Here is a 20,777-nt window from a genome sequence, read left to right as displayed (position 1 = left end):
AATATATATATATATATATATATATATATATTTATACAAAAAAAGAAAGGAAAAAAAAAAGAAAAAAGAAAAACCTCTATCATTTTTGCCCTTTTTATTTACTTTTTTCGTCCTCGGAATTTGTGATTCTATTCCCAATTTGCCACAAGCGCACTTTCACGTGCAATTCCCATTTCATCTCACGCTTTCCCCCGCACGATGGAAATGCACCCCCGGACTCAGGGCCTAATTACGATCGTGCCACTCGATTCGCCCGGTTCTGTTTTTGGCGTTTTACGCGTCGTTTGACGGAAATGGACATGGAGCGGGCGGAGGCAGTTGATCATTTCCCTTTGTCGCCATGGTGAGAGGAAATTAGAGAATTTTAATTATATTTATTTAAATATGTGGCTTCTTTTTTTTTTTTGGGGGCCTTTTTAATGCCCCGAATTAGTTGCTAGGGTTTCGGTAAAGCGACACTTCATTATCAACGTCAAAACAAAACAAAAACAAAAACAAAAAATAGTGGGAATATTTTCTGTCGGCTGCATAAATTATGTCGGCCATGCAGCTGGACATTTCATGTATAATTTAATGATGAGTTAGATTGGTAAAAAAAAGTTAAAAAAAAAAAAGAACTTTCTCATGGTAAAAATTGTTGGAAGAGTATTCGGAAAATACTAAGACGATAATCTTGTTAGAAATTTTTTTTTATCGAGTCGATTTTCACACACCCCTTTCAAAACAAAAAGAAGAAAAACTATGCCTAGGTTGCTGGATAGTCGGATTTATAGTTTATCGGAGGATATTAACCTCACGTTGTAGATAGGAATTTTACCTACATAATCTATAGATCGTGATGAATTTCTTGAAATTTGAAGCTCCCAGAGCACATTCCTTCTAGCATTATGTGACCTTCATCATGATCGCTAATTTGATTTTTCGCGAAGTAAATGGTGATTCAAGGATAAATATGAAAAAAAAGAAAAGAAAAAGCGGTCATTTGATGATAAATATTTTTGGATTTCTAGGTTTCTTTCGCTCTTTTTTTTTTTTTTCTCCCTTGACAGTCAACCGAACTCGCACTATATCGGTCGACCCAAGGGCTGGGAAGCACGGACAATTTTTAGGGCCTCCGTGCCGTATTCAATACTCTTCGACGCTCCGACACTCTCTGACATGCGACCGATACGTGGTCGGCTTTCCGGACACGCCAATGATACGTGAGTCCAGCATCCCGATACGTCATTTCGAAATGCACGGGATCAATTTTAAGTATTTTTAATAATTGGGGGTCAAAGTATAAATTTATCAAAAATATTTATATTTAAGTCATATATTCAGCCGCCTCAAAATTTATATACCCAATTAACCAAAAAAAAACTAATCGTAAATTCCTAAATAAAAGAAGAAAAAGAAACTCACCATTGATTTTTTTATGTATACATGATAATTTATCATTTTTGTATAAAAATAAAAAAATTTATATACAACGTATCTCAACATGTCGAAATTCTCTATTTTTTTAGAAATGATGTATCTGCATGTCGTATCGCGTCTTGTTGGTGTCGGTGCTATTTGGCCTACGAACAGACACGAGGAGACATAACTCATAAGCCGCCGTCCCCACATATTCAAAGTCTATTTCTTCTTCCTCGGTCAAACCTTGAACTTTCTCCGTCCAATCCCATAATAATCAATCATAAAAGGGTTAGAAAAACACAACACAAAATTAAATGTCATCCTCTTCCGTTGTAAAGCGAGGAAGAATTTATCGTCAATCAGTGAAACTTTAGCTTTGTCTCCGAGTCAATATCGTGAGAGTTTGAGCTCGAGGAAGGAAGACTTGCCGGACGCCGCGTCGGAACTCCACCTCGCCGTGCCTTAGAATCCCGCCGGGATACTAGTGATTCCGTCCGAGCTCGGATCAATCATAGTCGCATCACACATAATATGCAATTCTTCATGTGCTTCGTCGCTCTTCGGAGTTTAGATCAAGCGAGACATCGCTGGTAAGACGAAATTGAGAGAAATAGCTCGGGAAGAACATTAGAACACATTCCTTACCTTCTTCCTATATAGCTCTGTCCAAGGCAAGAACTGGCTTGGTCAATGAAACCTTTGAGGTGATTATTTTGACATGGTAGATTACTATCTCCAGGGATAATTGCCCAAAAAATCCTAAACATATTGTACGACAATTAATTTAATCATAAACCTTTTGATTGTGTCAATTTAGCCATAAACTCTTTGACGATTTATCAATTTAGTCATAAACCTTTCGATTGTGTCAATTTAGTCATAAACCTTTTAAAATTACATCAATTTAACCCTAAACTTGTTATTTAAATAATTGATAGAAAAAACTACATTGGCAAATTGTCAAAAGGTTTAGGACTAAATTAACAAATCGTCGAAAGATTTATGACTAAACTGGCACAATTAAAAAGTTTAGAATTCAATTGATGAATTGTCAAAAGATTTAAGATTAAATTGACATAATTGAAATATTTATGATTGAATTGGCCGTCATATAATACGGTTATGACTTTTTTTTTTTACATTTTTTCCCTTCCTTCATGGCGACGAGTTCTTGGTACATGGTCTGTGACTTTCCTCATGCATAACCCCAAAGATCATTCTCATTTATTGTACCTTTTTTTCACATGGAAAGTGACTGAAGGTCATAAGCTATAATAGAGGGAAAGTTACCGACAAAGTTATAACCACATTGCATTTGCGCCAATTCGATCGTAAATCTTTTAATTGTGCCAATTGAGTCCTAAACATTTTCTTGTTTTGCCAATTGAGTACATCTGATCAATTTTGGCAAGGAATTGATGACGTAGGCGTTGACCGTCATACGTGACATGATTGGAGCTAATGCGGGCATTTTTCTAATCATATTTGACTAGTTCTTTTTAGATTTTTTGGTTACTTTTCTTTTCTTTCCTTTTTTTAATAGAGTGAGGCGAGGGTCAGCCTCTCCCAGCCCTCTGACCATCACCGATGGTTGGCCATTGCTTGATTTCGGCCACTGGCAAAGACGAAAGAAAAAAATCATAAAAAAATTAGAATTTTTCTTAAAAGTTGTCCACATCGTACATAGGATGCCTAAAGCTGATGGACCGCCACAGCAGCGTCTTCATGGACCGCCACAGCAGCATCTTCATGGACTTAATGGGAAAATTTGAAAGTATTTGGGACTCAATTGGCATAATTAAAAAGTTTAGGATTGAATTGACATAAGTACAATAGGTTTATGACTTTTTTGATAATTTTCTCCTAAAATTATCAAAGGTCCTTCTCTCATCAAGCATCAAATGAGGGCAAATCAAGGAGAATTACCAAAAATGTTCTAAACTTATTATAACTTATTGCAAGCATGTCAATTCAGTCCTAAACTCCTCCTCTCCCTTTTTTTTTGCCAATTCAATCCTAAACCTTTTACATTTATGCCAATTTAATCCATCCAATCAATTTTGATCAATCGACACCGACATGATATCGCTAGCACTAATGTGGACTTTTTCTTTAACTTTTGTATATTTTTTGAAATTTTGTATAATTTTTTTCTTTTTTTTATTTCTTTCTTTAGCTTCCCCCTCCGACCCCCCACCCTCCACACTTAGGGCCAGCGACCCTTGCCAACCCTAAGTTCAGGAAGAAAAAGAAAAACTAAAGAAATAAAAAAAATTCAAAATACAATTTTAAAAAATTCAGGTCGGCGTCGGCAGTGTCACATCGGTGCCAGTCATTCAAAATTGATCGGATGGACTGAATTGACACAAATACAAAATGTTTCTGATTGTATTGGTAAAAAAAAAAAAGATTTATTACTGAAATGAAATTATTGTAATAAATTTAGAGCTCTTTTTTTTGTTATGCTTCCGGGCAAATCACAAGCACAAAGATGGATAAGGTCTCAAAGTTTCAGTTTCATGCCCATATCAAAGCTCCAAAATTCCAACTTAACCCATCATCATCTAGAACCATTGGACTCTCAGCCCCATTACACGAACCAGCAGCCTTTCCCCATCCGTCAGCAATATCGACATGGCGGAAGCCATCAAAAACTCTTTGACAAAACTGGGAAACGATACATGGCACAGGGCGTTGACTTTTGGGCAGCCAATCCAAACCCTCCACCTGAACCCTAATCTTGAACAGCTCGGTCGGTGATTGCGACCCCCGCGGAGGAAGTGGATGCGGGGCAGAGCCATATTGATTAGGTCGGCAGTTGAAGGAAGGCCTCGAAAGTCGAGCCGGACGGACGAGGAACGAGAAAGCTGCCATAAGAGCAAGGCTTTGTCTCTTTCTGGAGAACGCTGTGGTTTTGGCTCAAACGAGTAAAAAGCATTATCCGGTTGTTTTTTCAGACCGAAACGGGGCGTTCTGAGAGGGAGATCCCCGATGCCATCGTTGTCATTATTCGATCGCTCGCCTACTCATCTTGGAGCTAATCATGTTCATGATCCCCCCACCGGCCACCACTGGGTGAGCTTGGGACCAGAGGGCCATCCGTGAAGAGTTAAAAATGACAAAAGAGTCGTGTCGGGTTGTGATTGGATTGGTGGGTAAAGCTCATAATGCTATGTAATGTGGCCGACGATCTGGTTTTGGATGCACATGTGACTCGTGCTGAAAAGAGTCTTGACTAATGCATGTTATGCCGGTTTCGAAAACCGGCCTTATCAATTTTAATAACGGCGGCATCCAATATGATGAATTGCGGTGAATTTTGCTAGAAAAGTGATGGGACAAAAAGATTAGAGGAGAATGATGACCTTCATGTAAGTAAAGGGGCCAAGGGTGGCACGGAGACGTACGAAGTCTTATTTTCCGGGTGGTGCGAAAATTCCTCACGTTATCATTTCTCGTAGAATGTGGGTACATTTGGGTGATAAATTTATGCCCAGGTATTTACTTACCGTAGCGACAGAGGCTCTCGCCGAGGATGTCAATTTTTCGACCCGTACTAAAAACGAACTATCGATTGAGACAAACCGTGTCGACAGCGGAATTGAATGTTCGAACCCAACCGCAACCACATCGAAGTAGTAGTAGAACTCTATCAAGTGAAAGAGCAAAGCGGTGAATAGGCGAACCTAGACCGGACCGGACCAGCGAGACTAAAAAGAGCGAAAACCGTGCCCAAGTCATTTCCTTTCCATTAACCCAATTGATGATATTGTTAAGATTATGTGCACAACGAAATAGAGAGTAAATGCGAGAAAGAAAAATAGAGATATAAGATTTATTTTGATTCATCTTTAAATTAGGGTTACGTCCAGCATATAAGCACCTTTCTACTACAACTCTTAATTATAAGAAAAGTATATTTTATATAACAGTAGCTATCCATAGGCCCAGGCTTAAACCAATAATAAAAAACAAGCTCAAACTATAAAAGTCTTGAAAGTTGCCCCCTTAAGTGGGTGACTCTTCTTATCGACATGGAGAATGAGCCACGTGAAACCGGCCTCAAAGAAAGTTAACTCATGATCAACCAACATCAACCGACCCTTTGACCAAAAACAGAACATCCACTGACCCAATCTGCTCCTGTGTCTACTTGAAAGCAATTCGCGCAAGAACTGATCGCTGCCAACAGGAGAAACCAGGTCGGCCTGTCCCAAGCAGTACCCCCTTTTGCTTGAAACGACAGCAAGCAAGTCCTTTTGCTGCTGCAACCAAGCACAGACCAGACATACAATGGTGGGATTCTCCAAAGCAAAACCAAAAAAAACTGAAAAATGGGGAAGACAACAAGAATATCGTTTTTTTTTTTTTTTGGCCCACCTTGTGTCTTTGAGCTTTGCACAGCAAGCGTGGACATCAATGCATGGCATGAAAAATGCGACACGTGTCCGTCCTAGATCCCATGGGATAAGAAGCCAAAGAAAAGGACAAAAAAAGGACAAAAAAAGAAACAAAAAACAAGAGCATGGACGCTATTAGGGCACAAATGTCGTAGCAGAAGAGAGCAGAACATGTCTGGTAACTCTACGACAGGCGTCGTGCAAGTTAATTTTGTCGTTTTGAGTTGGAGATGGTTTGCCTTGCATTATTTGAGGCATTCCTCTCGCAAGTGCGTCCCCTCCATGCCGTTAGTGCCGTCTCCCTAAATCTATACGTAGTAGGTCATATCTAAACAATAATCAACCCCCAAATAAAAACAACATATATTTTTAAATACCCTTTTTGTCCCTCATGTGTTTAAGTCGGACCTTATGCTAAAATAGAAAAAATACCAATATTATCTCATTGACGAAATATCCAAAATTATCGAGTCACTTACAAGATTAGAAATTCGATGTCGCGATGAACAATCGTTTTTAGGAAAAGTTGCACAATAAATTATAAACTCATTATATGGATGCCAATTCAATCCTAAATCACTGTGTGAAATTTTAATGTAGCATTCCTCACTAATTTCGACCTGCTATTGCAAATATGGCAGTCCGGTCATCGCCGGCGGTCCTATGTGGGCGCTCCGCCATGTCGATCGTTTCTAGCGTATTTTGGCCGGAAGGAATGTATTGGAATTTTCGCGCAAAAGCTCACGACTAAATTCGCAAACTTGAAAAAGTTCAGGAATAACATAATATTCGCACAATAGATTTAGTATTGATTATCAGAAAGTGGGTCCAGCATGCGAGCACGTGACATGGTTCCAATCAGAGATCGGGAAGCATTTTTCTTCCTTCCAGAAAAGACGTCGGTTGCTTAAATTGGGAAAATCCAATAAGTGCGGGTCCTGAAAGTGGCTTAGATCCCCAACACTAAGGGAGGCCATATATTGCTGAGTGGCTCTTTTAACTGGAAAGCTTGTCGATGCGACCCTTTTCATTTGGCATCAATAATGTGGCATACACCATAAGTTAAAAGATTACAAAAATAAGTGCGATATTCTTATTAGAACTATATATGTGCTAGTAAATGGTCTATGCGAGATAATGACTGACACTTGAAAATAAAAAAAAAATCTATCGCCGCTGATCGTGCGGTGTTGTTTATACCAATCACACGAATCTTGCTTGTATGATTTCACTTTCATCTTTTTGAAATCGCGACATGTATAACTAGAAATTAAGAGTGTGGTGGATGTGATGGTTGTCATGAACCCTGCTCTAATGTTCTGAATGTGGCCATCATTTAAGTCATCAAGAATGTCAAGATTATCCACTCAAAATCGAGTTTCTTGTAGCTAACGCCATTCAGCACTGAAAAAAGGGCTAGTGTAAAAAAAGAAAAAGAAAACAAAACCACGGCAACTTTCGATTCGGATAATATTTTATAAGTAATTTAGTGAATCTTTACGCATCGGCTGGTTTGGCCGAGGACACACTTAGGCCCGGTGCTAGGCTCGACTCGCCCGTCGGACAAGTTTACCCGACATCGAGCGCACTTACACAAATTAAAACTAGCGGGCATCGCGTGCGCCGGAACCCACGATGCGCCGTGCCTGCCGCATGTGAATCCTCGACGTGCGTTATCTATTTTTCTCCATACTGAACATCGAAAGATCATTTGATCTCTAATCGACAAGGCCAAAGCCTGACGGACGAACGAACGGTGTTGTCGAACAACTTGCATCGACGATTCCCAATCTTTTTAAATCGTATAAGAGCTGTCCGATGCCGTATAAAATCCAATAAAACCATCTGTACAATAGCATGGGCTTCACATGCCATTCATGGAGTCCACCCAGATCCACGACCCTCGACGGCTTTAAATTAGTTTTAAAAAAAAATTAGTTCTTGGACCACCACATTGCGAAAAGCAAGAACTCTTCTATAATCTTGAGAGAGAGAGAGAGAGAGAGAGAGAGAGAGAGAGAGAGAGAGTAATCAAATTTCTAATCAGAGATTAGTGCTTGGTAATTAAACAAGCTTTCGGCTCTTCGAAAGACAAAAGCTTTGGACCATAAAACAAAGACAAAAGCTTAAAAGAAGAAGCCAAAAGGATCCTACTCGCTTCAGACCCGAAAAAGAAATCCAACGGCCCTCGAGAAACGCTTTGCCAGATGAAAACACGATTTAATATATCACGGGCGAATAACGGGCACCCGGAAAAAATTTGAGTTCGGGAACTCACGCTCTGATAACACATCGGATCTTGTAACACTACAAATAACGATTCTTGAAAAAAAAGAAAAAGAAAAAAAGAAGCTATCAGAAGAATACGCGATTTTTATAATATTCAAATATTCCAAATCGTATTTTTAATAATTTATTTATTCCAAAAAAGAAAAAAGAGTGAGTGGAATCCCTCTCTAATTAAATAAGAGCATAAAGTGTCGTGGCATTTTTTAGGGTTTCGCACTCTCTCGCTCGGACCTCTTCTTTGCCCTAGAAGAAGCATAAATTAATCGAGAGATTCTGTGAATTTGCAAATCCGATTCTCGTTGTCCACTTTCACTATAAGAAATAAAAAGAAGAAGAAGAAAAGAGAGGAAAAGACAAAATCATAAAGGACTAATAACAGTTCTTCCATATGTGGATACTATGGTCTTAGTGCCCTCAAAAGATTTTACAAGAAAGTAGTTGATGGTGACTGGATTTTCCTAGGGTTTCACTCTATAAAATCATGTATCATCTCTCTATCGGCAAGAACTCAAGTGTCACGACTTTTGTATGAAGCCCCACTTGGATGTTCGTAATTCTTCGATCGATCACTTGAGTGCCATCACTATTTATCGAAAATAAAATAAATGTTCATTCGAGTGACATCGGCTATTTTCATTGCCGGAAAATCCACGATGCGGGGTTAAAATTTGCGGCGCTTATGAAGTGAACATTTTTTTTTAAGAGTTACGACACGCAAGGAACCGGTTAAAAAGTTACGGCTCTCACGTGACCGGTCGGAAAAATTTACGACCCCAAAGTGAGCACTGCTGTTCGTAAATTATGACACTCCTGTTGTCTTTCCCCGCCGGTCCGGTGCGGTCACTAGTAGGGTATTTTTTTAATCCTCGACCTACTAAAAAAAAATTGAATTGAGATTGGGTGAGATGAACGTGGTACCTACCTGACATCCAACGTGGGCTCAGCTAATTATGGGTTGAAAAAATCTCCCATTAAAATATGGTTGAAAAGCATTTGGGAGGGAATATACTTTGGGCCAATTTCTCTGTCTGATTATGACATTTATTGAATTATTCCATCATTAAGCTTCACAGGCCCATGGGTCGAAGGTAGTAAGGAGGCCTTATCTCATTCTCTGTCAGTGAATGTCCTAAAACACTAATGAAAGTCTCACATATTGCTGGTTTGATGCTCTCTGTTTTCCTTTTTATTGGGAAAATTATAAAAAAAAATTGTAATTGTGTCCATTCAATTTTAAACTTTTTTTTTTTTGCTGATTCAATCCTAAACCTTTTATAATTATTACAATTCATTCCATGCGGACAGTTTTGGCCAATAGATACTAATGTGGATATCGTCCGGCAACATAATATTTTAATATTTTTTTTAAGCTAAAAAAGGGTCCAAACCACTCTTTATCTCATTCAATTTGAAGAATTATCCACCAGCTTCTTTTTCTTCTTTTTGTACCCATAAAGTAATTTGGCTATCTTTTCCCTTTCAACAGATAATCATTTTGCTTTCATTTTTCCCCTGTTTTGCTGAATTCTCTTTGGACCATACATGTTTTCAGGGGTCCAGGGCTTAGAACCATCATCTTTTCGCCCCCTTTGGGTTGGAGTCGAGCTAGTTGGTTCAACAGTGCAAACCACATGCCATCTTCCCAATGGTGTTTCCCCTGAGCTTGCGCATCTTACTAAAAGGGACCCAATCCTACCATCAAAACAAGCAAGCATGCACGTTGTCCTAGCCATTTCTGTACACATTCAATGCACTCTGCGGATACGGCGAGCATACAAACGTGTATACCGATTGTCCATCTTGGTTTGGTTTTACTTGCTCGTAAAAGAACAGTTCACTGTTCACAACGGCTACAAAAATGCCTGCAGAACCATCAAAACATCGTCCCTCGTGCAGGAAGCGGAACTTTGTCGGGCGTAAGTATGAACATAAGTGGTCGCCTTGGTCGCCTCGGCTTCTGTCTATTCGGCTCGCTCCCTCTCTTTCCGGTGAAGTGGCAGAAAGCATGAAGAGCAAAAAGAATAACAGCTCTAGCGTGCATCGACACTAGAATTCAAAAGTGCGTCTAATTATGTCGCATCAGCTCCAACAGGTTCCAACAAAACTCGTGTATCATGTCAAAAAGTATGTATGACCAACTATATATGGAGGCATTCACCGAGGATCGATTAGAATGGTTTCTCCAGTTCTGCTCCTAGAACACCGAATGCAGAGCTAGTGCCCAAACCTCTGTCATCCGCGTGTCATGTTCACCATGTCATACAACAAGAAACCAAAAAGAATCAATTGGGCTAGGACAGCTCTAGAAATGCTATGGCCTCCAAAAAACAAAAAAACCTGTCCTTCATATTTCATGTTAGACTTAAAAAAGCAAAAAACTTTCTAACCTTGGTGTATAGCTTTCTTGATGTTCCGATTGAGAGAGCCTCCAGCAATTTCTACATCAGCTTCCTACGCCTCTTGATCAAAAGTACCATCTCTCATCCTCAGCTTTTTCATTAATCTCCACCATCCTGCACTCCTCATCTTCTGGACCATTTTCATTGTCCTTAAACTTCTCTTCACCATTGCTTTCATTAGCCTTAGCACGTGAACGTTTCAGCTTCCGGTATCACTTGGAGGAGTTCTACAGGCATAGCAGCAGGGTCCAGCTCCCGGCACCCGTTGGGAGCATTCGCAGCTTCTTGGCCAGTGAGCATGTGATCAGGAACCTGATGAGAGAAGCTGTACATTTCTTCTTTTGGGACCCGCTTCATTTCCTTCGGATCCATGAGCCTACGAAACACTGTCCTGAAACCAGCAATCTTTATTAGAGGAGCAACAAACACACCTTGCTCCTCATTATAGTCCTCGAGAACTTCCACCACATCGTATTTGTGCCTAATTTCACCCGGCGTGTGCTCATTCCAGTTGGAGGACCAGTTCCTGTAAAGAGCCCAGATTTCCCCTTTCCTAGGAACTATGCTTATGACCCCGCGTAGACCTTTCGTCCAGACTACCCTATGTGAAAATGCATTTAGGGCGGTACTAGTTTCAGGCCTGCCAACCCGAAATTCACCGCAAGTTTTGGTGAAACCAGACCCTATCCAGTCAAGGGGGCCAAACTCGTCACTGCTTTTCGAGTTGAGCCAACTGATCTGTATCTTAAATGGCTTCCGAGAGATAACTTTCTGGATTTTAGCATAGAATCGAGGCATCCCGTCATCATCATCATATGAGGCCCATACTTGGTCAACTTCAAAGGAACTTTCACTACGGTCCAAATCAAAATTGTGAAAATCAGAATCTGGAACGTTGATCGACAAGGGAGCAAAAGCCTCAACATGCTTCATATCTACGTGAGTGCCATCCTGTTTTCCTTCACCCTCAGGCATGCCTTTCCTCTCTTTTGCTTGTTCAACCCTTTTATCTGGTTTATTTTCTTTAACTGCAGGGGACCACTCCTTCAGTTTCTTTTGGATCGAAACCAGTGCCTTCTCCATCAACATTTGTCGTGTTTCTGTATACGACAACTCTCTCGCGGAGTGCATCTTCTTTTTACCAGAAAAATAGTACATTCCATCCATCTCGTTTGCCACAGAACCTCCGAAAACATGGGAATGATGTTCATCCATTTTTCTTTTCTTCAGTGGATTCTCCCCTTTATGAATAAATTCCTCCCTCCTAAAAAAGTTACTTCTCTCACTTTCAGAAGCTACTTGATTGTGAACTCTACTTGGACCTTGAGTAGCAGTACAAGCTGATACTCCAGAAGCAGATTTGTTACTCCCACCAGCATGATACTTGGAGTTCTGTTGCATCTGGTCATAAGGCAAGTTTGATGATTTAAAAACATGTGCAGGTGGTGCCTTCTCTACTGCAAAGAAAGCCTGATGACAATTCGGGCAAAGGAGATTGTGGTTGAGATATATCCTGAGATATTCGTAGTGGGTCTTGCATCTACTGCAAATAGTCCAAAATGTATCAGCTTTCTTATAAGCAGGTGCAGGAGTTGTGTTGCCCCGAGTACTCGTATGCTGCGTCCTCACATTCGAACCAACGTTATCATAATAGGTACCGTTTCGATGGGGTGCTGCTGATGGATAAGTGCTGGCACTAGGAGTTTTTTGGTTGGAAACTCGTGAATTCCTCCTCTGATTGTAGGCCACCCTTTTAGATTTATCTGATAATAGACTCCATGCTTCCGAAACCAGCTTAAATGCACCATCGGCACCTAGAGACTTGTTTTTATCAGGGTGTAGCATAAGTGCAAGTTTTCGGTACTGCTTCCTGATTAGTTCATCATTATCCCAAGGGTTCACGCCCAGAATGCCATACCAGTCTACCTCCCCACTTAACTTATTTTCCGCACATAAATGTACATCGAAAATAGTCAACATCTGAGTAAGGCCGTCAAGTCCAGGATATAAACTCTGAGCCTTCAGAGCAAATCTCTTTGCACCAGCATAATCCCTTTCCGTGAACTTTCTATCAGCGATTTCTTTAGCCCTGACTGCATCATCTTTGTTACACTCCATCAGTCTGCTCAAAATCTTGATAAGTTGCTCTCTCTTGCTGCACTATTCTCTCTGATTTTACGTACACAGAAGAAGTTACTACGTACTAGAATGGCAGAATGATCTTCTTTGAAACATGTCCCTTTTTTACTCCATGCATGAAAGGCAGTAACTTCCTCAATTCAAGACCTGTCCAAGAGGAAAAAAAGCTATCAATAGATGAGTATGTCTTTAATCGAGGGAGAGAGAGACGTTCACATGGATTACTGCCTTTACTTGCAGTCAACACCTGTCCAAGGCCTATACACAAAAAATGAAGCTGTTCTTTTATGGGATGTTCTATGTTTCTAAACGGCATGCCCGTGCCTTCAAATGGGTGAGGAAATGCAAACAACAAATGCAAAGGAAAGGAGAAAAGCACAAATACATATCTAATAATTTCAAGGTTCATGTAAGAAGCATATCCGATCCAGTGCAAGAAGCAATCTCCAAATGCTTTATCTTCAATTCTTGAGATTACAGAATGGAGACGCAAAGTTTCACAAACCCCACTTGGAAGACCTTTCCAATTCTTGTATAAGTATTGGGCTCACAGATTCTCGTACAGGAGAACAAATCACCCTTGGAGGAGCTTAGAAAACACTAAGGCACCAGCAGGATTTCCCCAGAATCGTGAATAACAATAGAGATCTAACTCCAAGAGGCAGAATTGTTGAATCGGGAATAAAGCAATGGGAAGACATGCACTAAGAGAATGTATTACTCGACAATTTCATTGACGAAAGAATGGTCCAGAGAACATCCACAGCAACAACAACGCGACATTGACAGCAACGAAATTGACTTAAAAAAAGAACTGGTCTTATGTAGACAAGATAATTCTCGGCGAGTCAAACCCATGTCAGCAATCTTCCCAGCAAAAAGGTGCATGAACTTTCTCGAACGAAATCTAACTAGCCGTGACCACCCAGATCCGACCCAAGAAGTAAAACCCCGGCAAAATCAAGACACGCTAAAACACATATAAAGTATCGTAGAAGAACTTCGAGATGCTATCCGAGCGCTTAACTCTCCGGGATTCCGGGAAATTTCAGTCCTGGTCGGATGGAACCCTACATCTTCTCTTCGCCACAACCACCAGTAAGTACAGAAACTCTGCGCGCTAATTACATTCTCGGAGGAGAGTAAAAATGGAAGCTTTGGAGGTTGGAGCGGTTACCCATTATCGCGGAGGTCTCCGTGCCCGAGCGAATTTGAATCTGAGACCACCAGCATCAGCGTCGTCAGCGATTCATACAATGCTGGTCTGACCAGGCTGAAGCGCACGAAGGAAAAGTGGTGGCTCAATGGCATATGAAAAAAGGGGGCCGTACGAGTATGGTTAGTATTTTACTCATCTCGTGGTTAAGCTGGTCATCACCATTCATGTGATAAGCCATGAAAAGCTTAACCATGGTTAACTTTTAACCATGAAAGAGGATTCAGATTTGGAGAATTTTTTTTTTTATTCAAAAGAGTTGGGCGTTCGAAACCCGCTTATCTTTAAATGCACCCGCCACTCCGAATTTGACACGCGATATTTTTTTTAGTACAAATCACCACGAGAGACCTCGTAAAATTTATCGACACGATCAAATTTTGCATTGAGGTGCTTACTATAAAAGGTATGGTTTTGAGGTCGTGTAAGTTTTTTTGCTTGAATAATTTTGGCACTAAGTTTTCTTAATCTTGGAAATTCTCGAATATGTCTCATAACTTCACCGATACAAAATCGTTGATAAATTGTCGTATGATACTCGTGTGAAGTTGAAAGGAATGTAAAGCGAATCAGATTGCTCCACATTTTGTCGATAAAGTTCTCAAGTCTAAGCCAGTTACTAATCAACTTAAGAGTATGATCCTAAACTTAATAGTCTTAGGTTGTCCTTTACTTTCAGTGTGATTACTTGAGCATCAAAGCTATGCCAATACCTAACAAGTTCTAAAAAGTTGCCAAGGTCTCATGCGTGACACCAGAAACCGGCATTAGATCCGATCTAAACCGCCACAATCAGGTAGCGGTTCTTGAGTAGAACCGAGCCCGAAGCTCACCATTCTACAGTGATAAAGGTTGCAAAGTCACATGCATGGCACATGAAGCTGGTCCTTGGCTTGGATCTAAACTCTCACAATCAAGAAGCATTTCTTGAGTAGAACCGAACCCGAAGCTCACCAAGCTATAACGATATCAACTGGTTAGTATGTAAGAGGTAAATTCTACCATCACTATTGTTTCAACAAAGTTACCGGGACATGCCACACCTCTCAAAGTCATTTTCTTGGTCTCAATTTTCCCTCCCGGTCAAAATCGGCTTGATCTATCAAAAATCAAACTATATTACGATACTCTGGCTTCAATCTTTTCGAATTCATGTAGAGTGAAAAATTCACTTGGAAGGCCCAAGTGTACTTTGGCTTCTTAATGACAACATCATGTCATGAATTATGGAATTAAACTATGCATCATGAATGATAGTAACATCGAAGAACACAATGTGATATTGCAGAGTTTGGTTGGAATAGGTAATCGAACGACAACCGAATAACTTCTATGCTGCATCGACGCCGAATATTTCGAGTTTTCTCTTCGGGAGTTGGTCATCCCAAGTACCATTTATGGGTGTTACTCGACATGGCCTGTGCTTGACATAGCTGGAAAAGCTTGTTTCTTAAACAAAAAGTTATAAGAATTCCTATACAGTAAAAAAAAAAAAATTCCCCACATAAGATCTTATTACTTCAAAATGAACACAAATTTAGCTTAATATAATAGCCAACAATTAGGCATAAATGATTCAAGAAGAGAACTCTTACTTGGGCCATGAAGTAGAATTCATTAGAAAAGTTGCATAAATTCACAAATGCATGTTTAAAGATATAATAATTTATTGGATTATGGGAATGATATAGTAAAAAAAAACATAGTAAAGTTTGAAAAAAAAAAAAAACCAAGAGTACGAAGATAAAAAGAAGTGGAAGTTTGAGATTCATAAGGTGGATATATGTACTTTGTTCTTATTTAGAACTAGTCATCTAAAGGCTTATTCATATTAAATACGGAGGACAATATGAATCAACTTTAAAAGTAGTATAATTTCAATGTCATGGTAATCATTTTGGTTACCACGTCATTTTGTTTCAATGCCAGAAGCTTAAGCGTAGAGAGTCACACACCTTGACCCTAAATTAATTTTGATGACTACAAAAACCTTTGCAAGATCGAGCGGTTCAGTTATCTGATTATCATGCGGAGTTTTCCATATTGATTTTATGAGGGTTCACGAGTTTCAAAATGTGCAGCGGAGCGAGTCTGAGCGGAATTGAACAGCCAACCATGTATGGTTCTGACGTCCAAAGGAGAAGCCATCTTGCCCGAGAGTCCGAATCAAGTCGGACATCCGGCTAGCGACTTTTTTAGATATGGTCACGTGTCTTTGACCTTTCAGATGCACATTAGCTTAACCGTTTTTTAACACCCGACTTCGGATTATTGGCCCTTTTGTGTCCGGACCATCATCCAACTTCGACGATGATCGAAAAATTAGCAATTCAAAGTGTGATTAACTGCTCACTTAGTTTGATTTACGATGAATACTAAGCAAATCAAAGTTATTGAGAGAACTCATCTGTATCGAGAGAATCAAGTGTAAGAGAGTTGATCGGTCATTATGCCCAATTTGTAAAGAGGAGTTGCCTCCGTCAACGATCAACGTTTGTACAAGTTTTTGAGCAGTGGATTGGGCGTAACTCACGATCGGGCTCGAATAGTAGAGTAGGCATTAATTTGGGCCGAACCAATACAAATCGACTGAGCGTTTTTCAAACGCTACGCTCCTTATCATATGCATATCACGTGTTTGATAAAATTGCCCAATGCCATTCGTGTTTATTTAGTTGAAAGTTAAAAGCATTCTTGGATATCTAGGCCAACAATGATTCAATCAAACACCAAAGAAATATGTACAATAGTGTGATCAGTGCACTAGAAGTCCTAAAACTTATTGCAAAAGTGCAATTGAGTCCTAAAACTTTCAAAAAATATAATCAAATTCTAAAACTTATCAAATTGGTGCAATCAAGTCATTCCGTTTATGCCATCAATTTGTCTAATGGAACATGTTGATGTGAAAGTTTTAAATTAATTTCTCTCTCTTACATAGCATCTCTTATTATTTTCTTTTCCAAATCTTATTTAAATTGAATAAATAAAATAAAAGGCTAAAATTTAGTTTTAAAAAGCTAAAACTAGAAAAAAGGGGCAGGGCCTGACCGGTGGGGCGAGACCACTGCCGCCAATTGTCGGAGGGGCCGGTGACAAGGCCAGCTAGGGTTGCCATGATATGCGAAAAGCCGGCCCTCCCTTGGGCCGGCTACCCTTCCTTGACCAGGCGAGGCTCACCCAAATTTGGGTTAAGGGACCACTAGAGCTGGGCGACACCGGCGTTGCCTAGATCTAAGCAAGCCTCGCCTAGCCTAGTGAGGGTCGGCCACCCTCGCCCGGGGTTGACAATGAGCGATAGTGATTGCACCTCATCGGTGAAGCTTGCCCCGCTCCTTTTTTTATTTTTTTTATTTTCTAGTTTTATCTTTTTAAAATTAAATGTTACCCTTTTTAGTTTTTTTAATTTAATCTAAATGTGTGACCAAATTTTTTTATTTTAAATAAGATTTGGAAAAGAAAATAAAAAAAATCACTTTGGGGAGGGAAATTAATTTAAAATACCATGTCATCATTTTTTATTTGATAAGTTGACGGTGTTAATGAAAGGACTCGATTGCCCTAATTTGACAAGTTTTAGGACTTGATTACATTTTTTGAAAGTTTTAGGATTCAATTGCACTTTCGTGACAAGTTTTAGGACTTTTACTATATTTATGTCCAAAATGAAAGAATATTATGAAGAGTAACATAAGCATCACCCAGTTCATATCTTAAAAAGGCAAATCATAAAAAAGGACATCGAGTATTGAACGCTCAATATAATAATGAAAACGAAGATAAGAACATGGTCATATAATATCATGGTCAAGTTAAAAGGTAAAGAAAACTGAATTGGTCACTTAATCACCACTATCTTGTTTTAGGACATTTTTCATGCAGCAATTACAGATAAAAAGAGATGTTGTAGCTTTCATCAGGTGTATGGTGAACTTCTTGACGTCTTTACAACACTTTATACAAATCGTCTCACCCAATTTCAGGTGTTGTACGCTGCAATTGTCAAAAATGTGTTTTTAGTAGGGGTGATCGGCCACTTCCACCCTAAAATTGGGAACCATACTGGATTAGACTGGTTAGTTCCCATATGGTTCCCAAGTTTGTCAATCTTGGCCTTGTTCTCGGGTTGGTTTGGTTCCTAGGTTGGACCATTCCGATTTAGGATTTTTGCAATTTTCTTTTCTTTATTCTTTAAAAGAAAAAAAAATTTAAAATGAATATATCGGCTCGATCCGGGTGGCTCGATTCTACACTTAGAATCTGGAACGCCCATAACCGACTGGTTGATCCGTTTTCCAGATCGATCCGGTTCCGTGCACACCCTCTATTTTAGCACTTCATATGCTAAAGGGCAACCCAAGTACAACGCCGCCATAGTTAACCCAAGCAGACACTACATGTTTCAAGTCTAAAGCAACACAAATAACCAAAATCTAAGAATATCTAAAAGAAACTCCACCAAATCAATTTGATGCTTTCACAAAATTAAAAACGATGCGGGGGCTGTTATTTTGCTTGATTCACTAAGACTAAGGGCTTGAACGATAACCATTCTATTCTCTATTTCTATCCCGAACCTATTTATGAAATAGGTTTGGAACATAAATCCTTTTGATAACCCAATTTCCTTTTTCTTTGCTCCGGAAATAAGATTGGAACATAAATAAGAAGTTAAAAATTTTCATCTTTTCTGTTTCTAAAACAGAAATGAGAAATAAGTATTCTTCTCATCGCTCACTTCCTCTCTCTCACGTCTCGTTTGTCGATTCGCCGTCATTTGCCCGCCGGTCGCCGATCGTCGGCCCACCGTCCACCGGTTTGCCGGTTCGTCGGTTCACCATCTGCCGTCCATTGGTCCCCGATCCACCTGACGTCGATGGTCAGCAATCCTAGAAATTTTATGCTATCATCATGCCATTTTTGTTTCGGGAACATAAATTTCACGTCGTTATCAAGCGCATTTATCTATTTAGAAACTTGTCTAGAAAAAAAATTGATTCCAAGAACCAAATAGTTATCATTCGAGCTCTAAAAGACCAACTTGCAATACAACATTAACTTAAATAACTTAATGGGTCCAATATAGTACGGCATGGTACTAGAGTAATTTGATTCGAAAGCTTTCGAAACAATATGCATATGTATGACTGATAACGGAAAAATCATTTTCGAAAAATAGATTTAAACCCTGAATGGATAACAACAATACAAAAATTCAAAGTGATGATGCCAAAGTCTTGCCAAGAATTTTCTTCTTTTTTTTCAAAATCGTTTTTTGAAATTCCAGAATATATATCTGCAAGAAGAAGTGATAACCCAAGCTTATCTTCTGCGAATTCACAGTTTCCTAATTCCCACTAGAACTCCTCTCACCACACCCATCCTTTCAAAGCTTCAATTCACGAGGAAAATCACTCTTGAATTATGGAAGGTGGGATTCGGTCGAAGATTGAAGCCTGAAAAGAAATTTTTTTTTTTTATTCTGATGAGGACGAGAGATTCGAACGTCCGAATGCTCGGATCCCAAGTAAATTATCTCGTACCTGTCGCCTCCCGAGGACGGAATGTACGGCTTACTTCTTTTCCTAGTTGGAAACATAGGGTAGTTCCGACATTGATCCCCGTACATCCGGACGTTCCGGCGGTACCACGGAATGTACAGCTTGCTTCTCCCTTTCTCGCCGGAAACATGGATTCAAACCATGAATGGGATTAACAACGATTCAAAGGGATAATGCCAAAATTCAAACAAAGAAAAGAAGGTTGTAAGACGATAGACTCTATTAACTACCGATTTAGAAGAAGTGATAAGCCAAGCTCAACTGCTGTAAATTCCAAGTTTCCTATTCCCACTAGAACTCCTCTCGCCACACCCGTGCTCATCCTTTTAAAGCTTCATCCCTCGAGGGAGATCACTTTAGCATGTGAAGAAAGTGCTTCGTCTTCGCCAAATCCTTTCGTTCAGCCTGCGAGTTGGATCGAAGAAGTCTGTCTGGTGACGTGTTTTTCCTTTGACTTTCGCATGTTGCCTGTTAGATTTTTGCTTCGCTGTCCGTGTCCGTGTCCGGCGACGATAACATAAAGCCGAGGACCCGCATGTTGTTCTGATACCCCGTTTTCGTGTTACTCGAGGATTAGGTCTACCGGTTGGCTTAGAGAAGATACTCACATGGGGGACAAGGTTCCAAGGCCGGCTCCGAGCAGTAGTCATGGGACAGAAGATGATGTAAGGCGGTTTGGTCGCGGGATAGAAGACGATGTAAGGCACTCGAACCGCGTCCTGTCATGATCCTGTCTTTCTTCGTCCATGAACTTTTTAGTATATGATCGCTTTGTCTTGTATTGATGCAGTGTTCAATGCTTTCTTGCTTGTAGGTCAAGGATTTGATCGAGAAATGCTTGCAACAGTACATGACTTTGCGCGAGGTGAAAACTGCGCTACACGAAAATTTTGACATAGATCCTCGTTTGACTCACTTAGGTAAGATTCTACTCTCCTCGATTCGGATGGGGCTCATCTTTAGTATTAGGGTTTATTGGAAGCTGCTTTTCCTTGAGAGGGATGAATCGGCAGCCCTCGTAAATTTTGAAGACTTTGGCATTTTTAACCGATTATTTATGCTTTCCGAGTCAGACTCTAATTGAGATGAATTTTCCGAATTCAGTGTGGAAGAAATTAGAAGAGGACAACCGGCAATTTTTTCGTGATTACTACATTAGGCTGAAGTTGATCGAACAGATCAATCGGTTCAATCATTTGCTTGAGAAACAACTGATGCTACAAGAATTACTTGCGAAACGGACACTGGCTCAAGGCGAGCCTTCTCCTGATGTTGCTGGTGAGTCTTTGCATAGTTCTTCTTAAAACAACAAAGTTGTATGGATATATATCACGGCAAGCCGCTCTTGGCGCATTTTAGCAGGCGGGATTTA

At 39.9% G+C, this 20,777-nt stretch overlaps 1 protein-coding gene across 2 annotated transcripts; it reads right to left on the bottom strand.

The window, feature by feature from the left end:
- Positions 1-10,137: 10,137 nt before the first annotated feature.
- Positions 10,138-13,956, bottom strand: LOC115742320. 2 transcript variants are annotated; one of them, XR_004015548.2, is made up of 3 exons: positions 13,806-13,956; positions 10,478-12,775; positions 10,138-10,319 (listed from the first exon to the last, which is right to left on the bottom strand). XR_004015548.2 is itself a non-coding variant. In XM_048271560.1 (2 exons), the coding sequence occupies exon 2, from the start codon at positions 12,605-12,607 to the stop codon at positions 10,673-10,675; it is 1,935 nt and encodes a 644-aa protein (XP_048127517.1). In that variant the 5' UTR covers positions 12,608-12,775; positions 13,806-13,956; the 3' UTR covers positions 10,138-10,672. The 2 variants fall into 2 exon arrangements, 1 of the variants encoding a protein (XP_048127517.1); XM_048271560.1 differs by having other exon boundaries at positions 10,138-12,775.
- Between the last annotated feature and the right edge of the window lie 6,821 nt (positions 13,957-20,777).

Source organism: Rhodamnia argentea, chromosome 10, assembly GCF_020921035.1.
Source record: "Rhodamnia argentea isolate NSW1041297 chromosome 10, ASM2092103v1, whole genome shotgun sequence".
Classification (NCBI taxonomy): domain Eukaryota; kingdom Viridiplantae; phylum Streptophyta; class Magnoliopsida; order Myrtales; family Myrtaceae; genus Rhodamnia; species Rhodamnia argentea.
Note: the sequence above shows the minus strand (reverse complement) of the source record. Positions and strands in the feature narration are given on the sequence as shown.

Bases quoted from the DNA above. Each gene is read 5' to 3' on its own strand.
- LOC115742320 (XM_048271560.1), bottom strand. From the start codon at position 12,607: ATGGAGTGTAACAAAGATGATGCAGTCAGGGCTAAAGAAATCGCTGAT.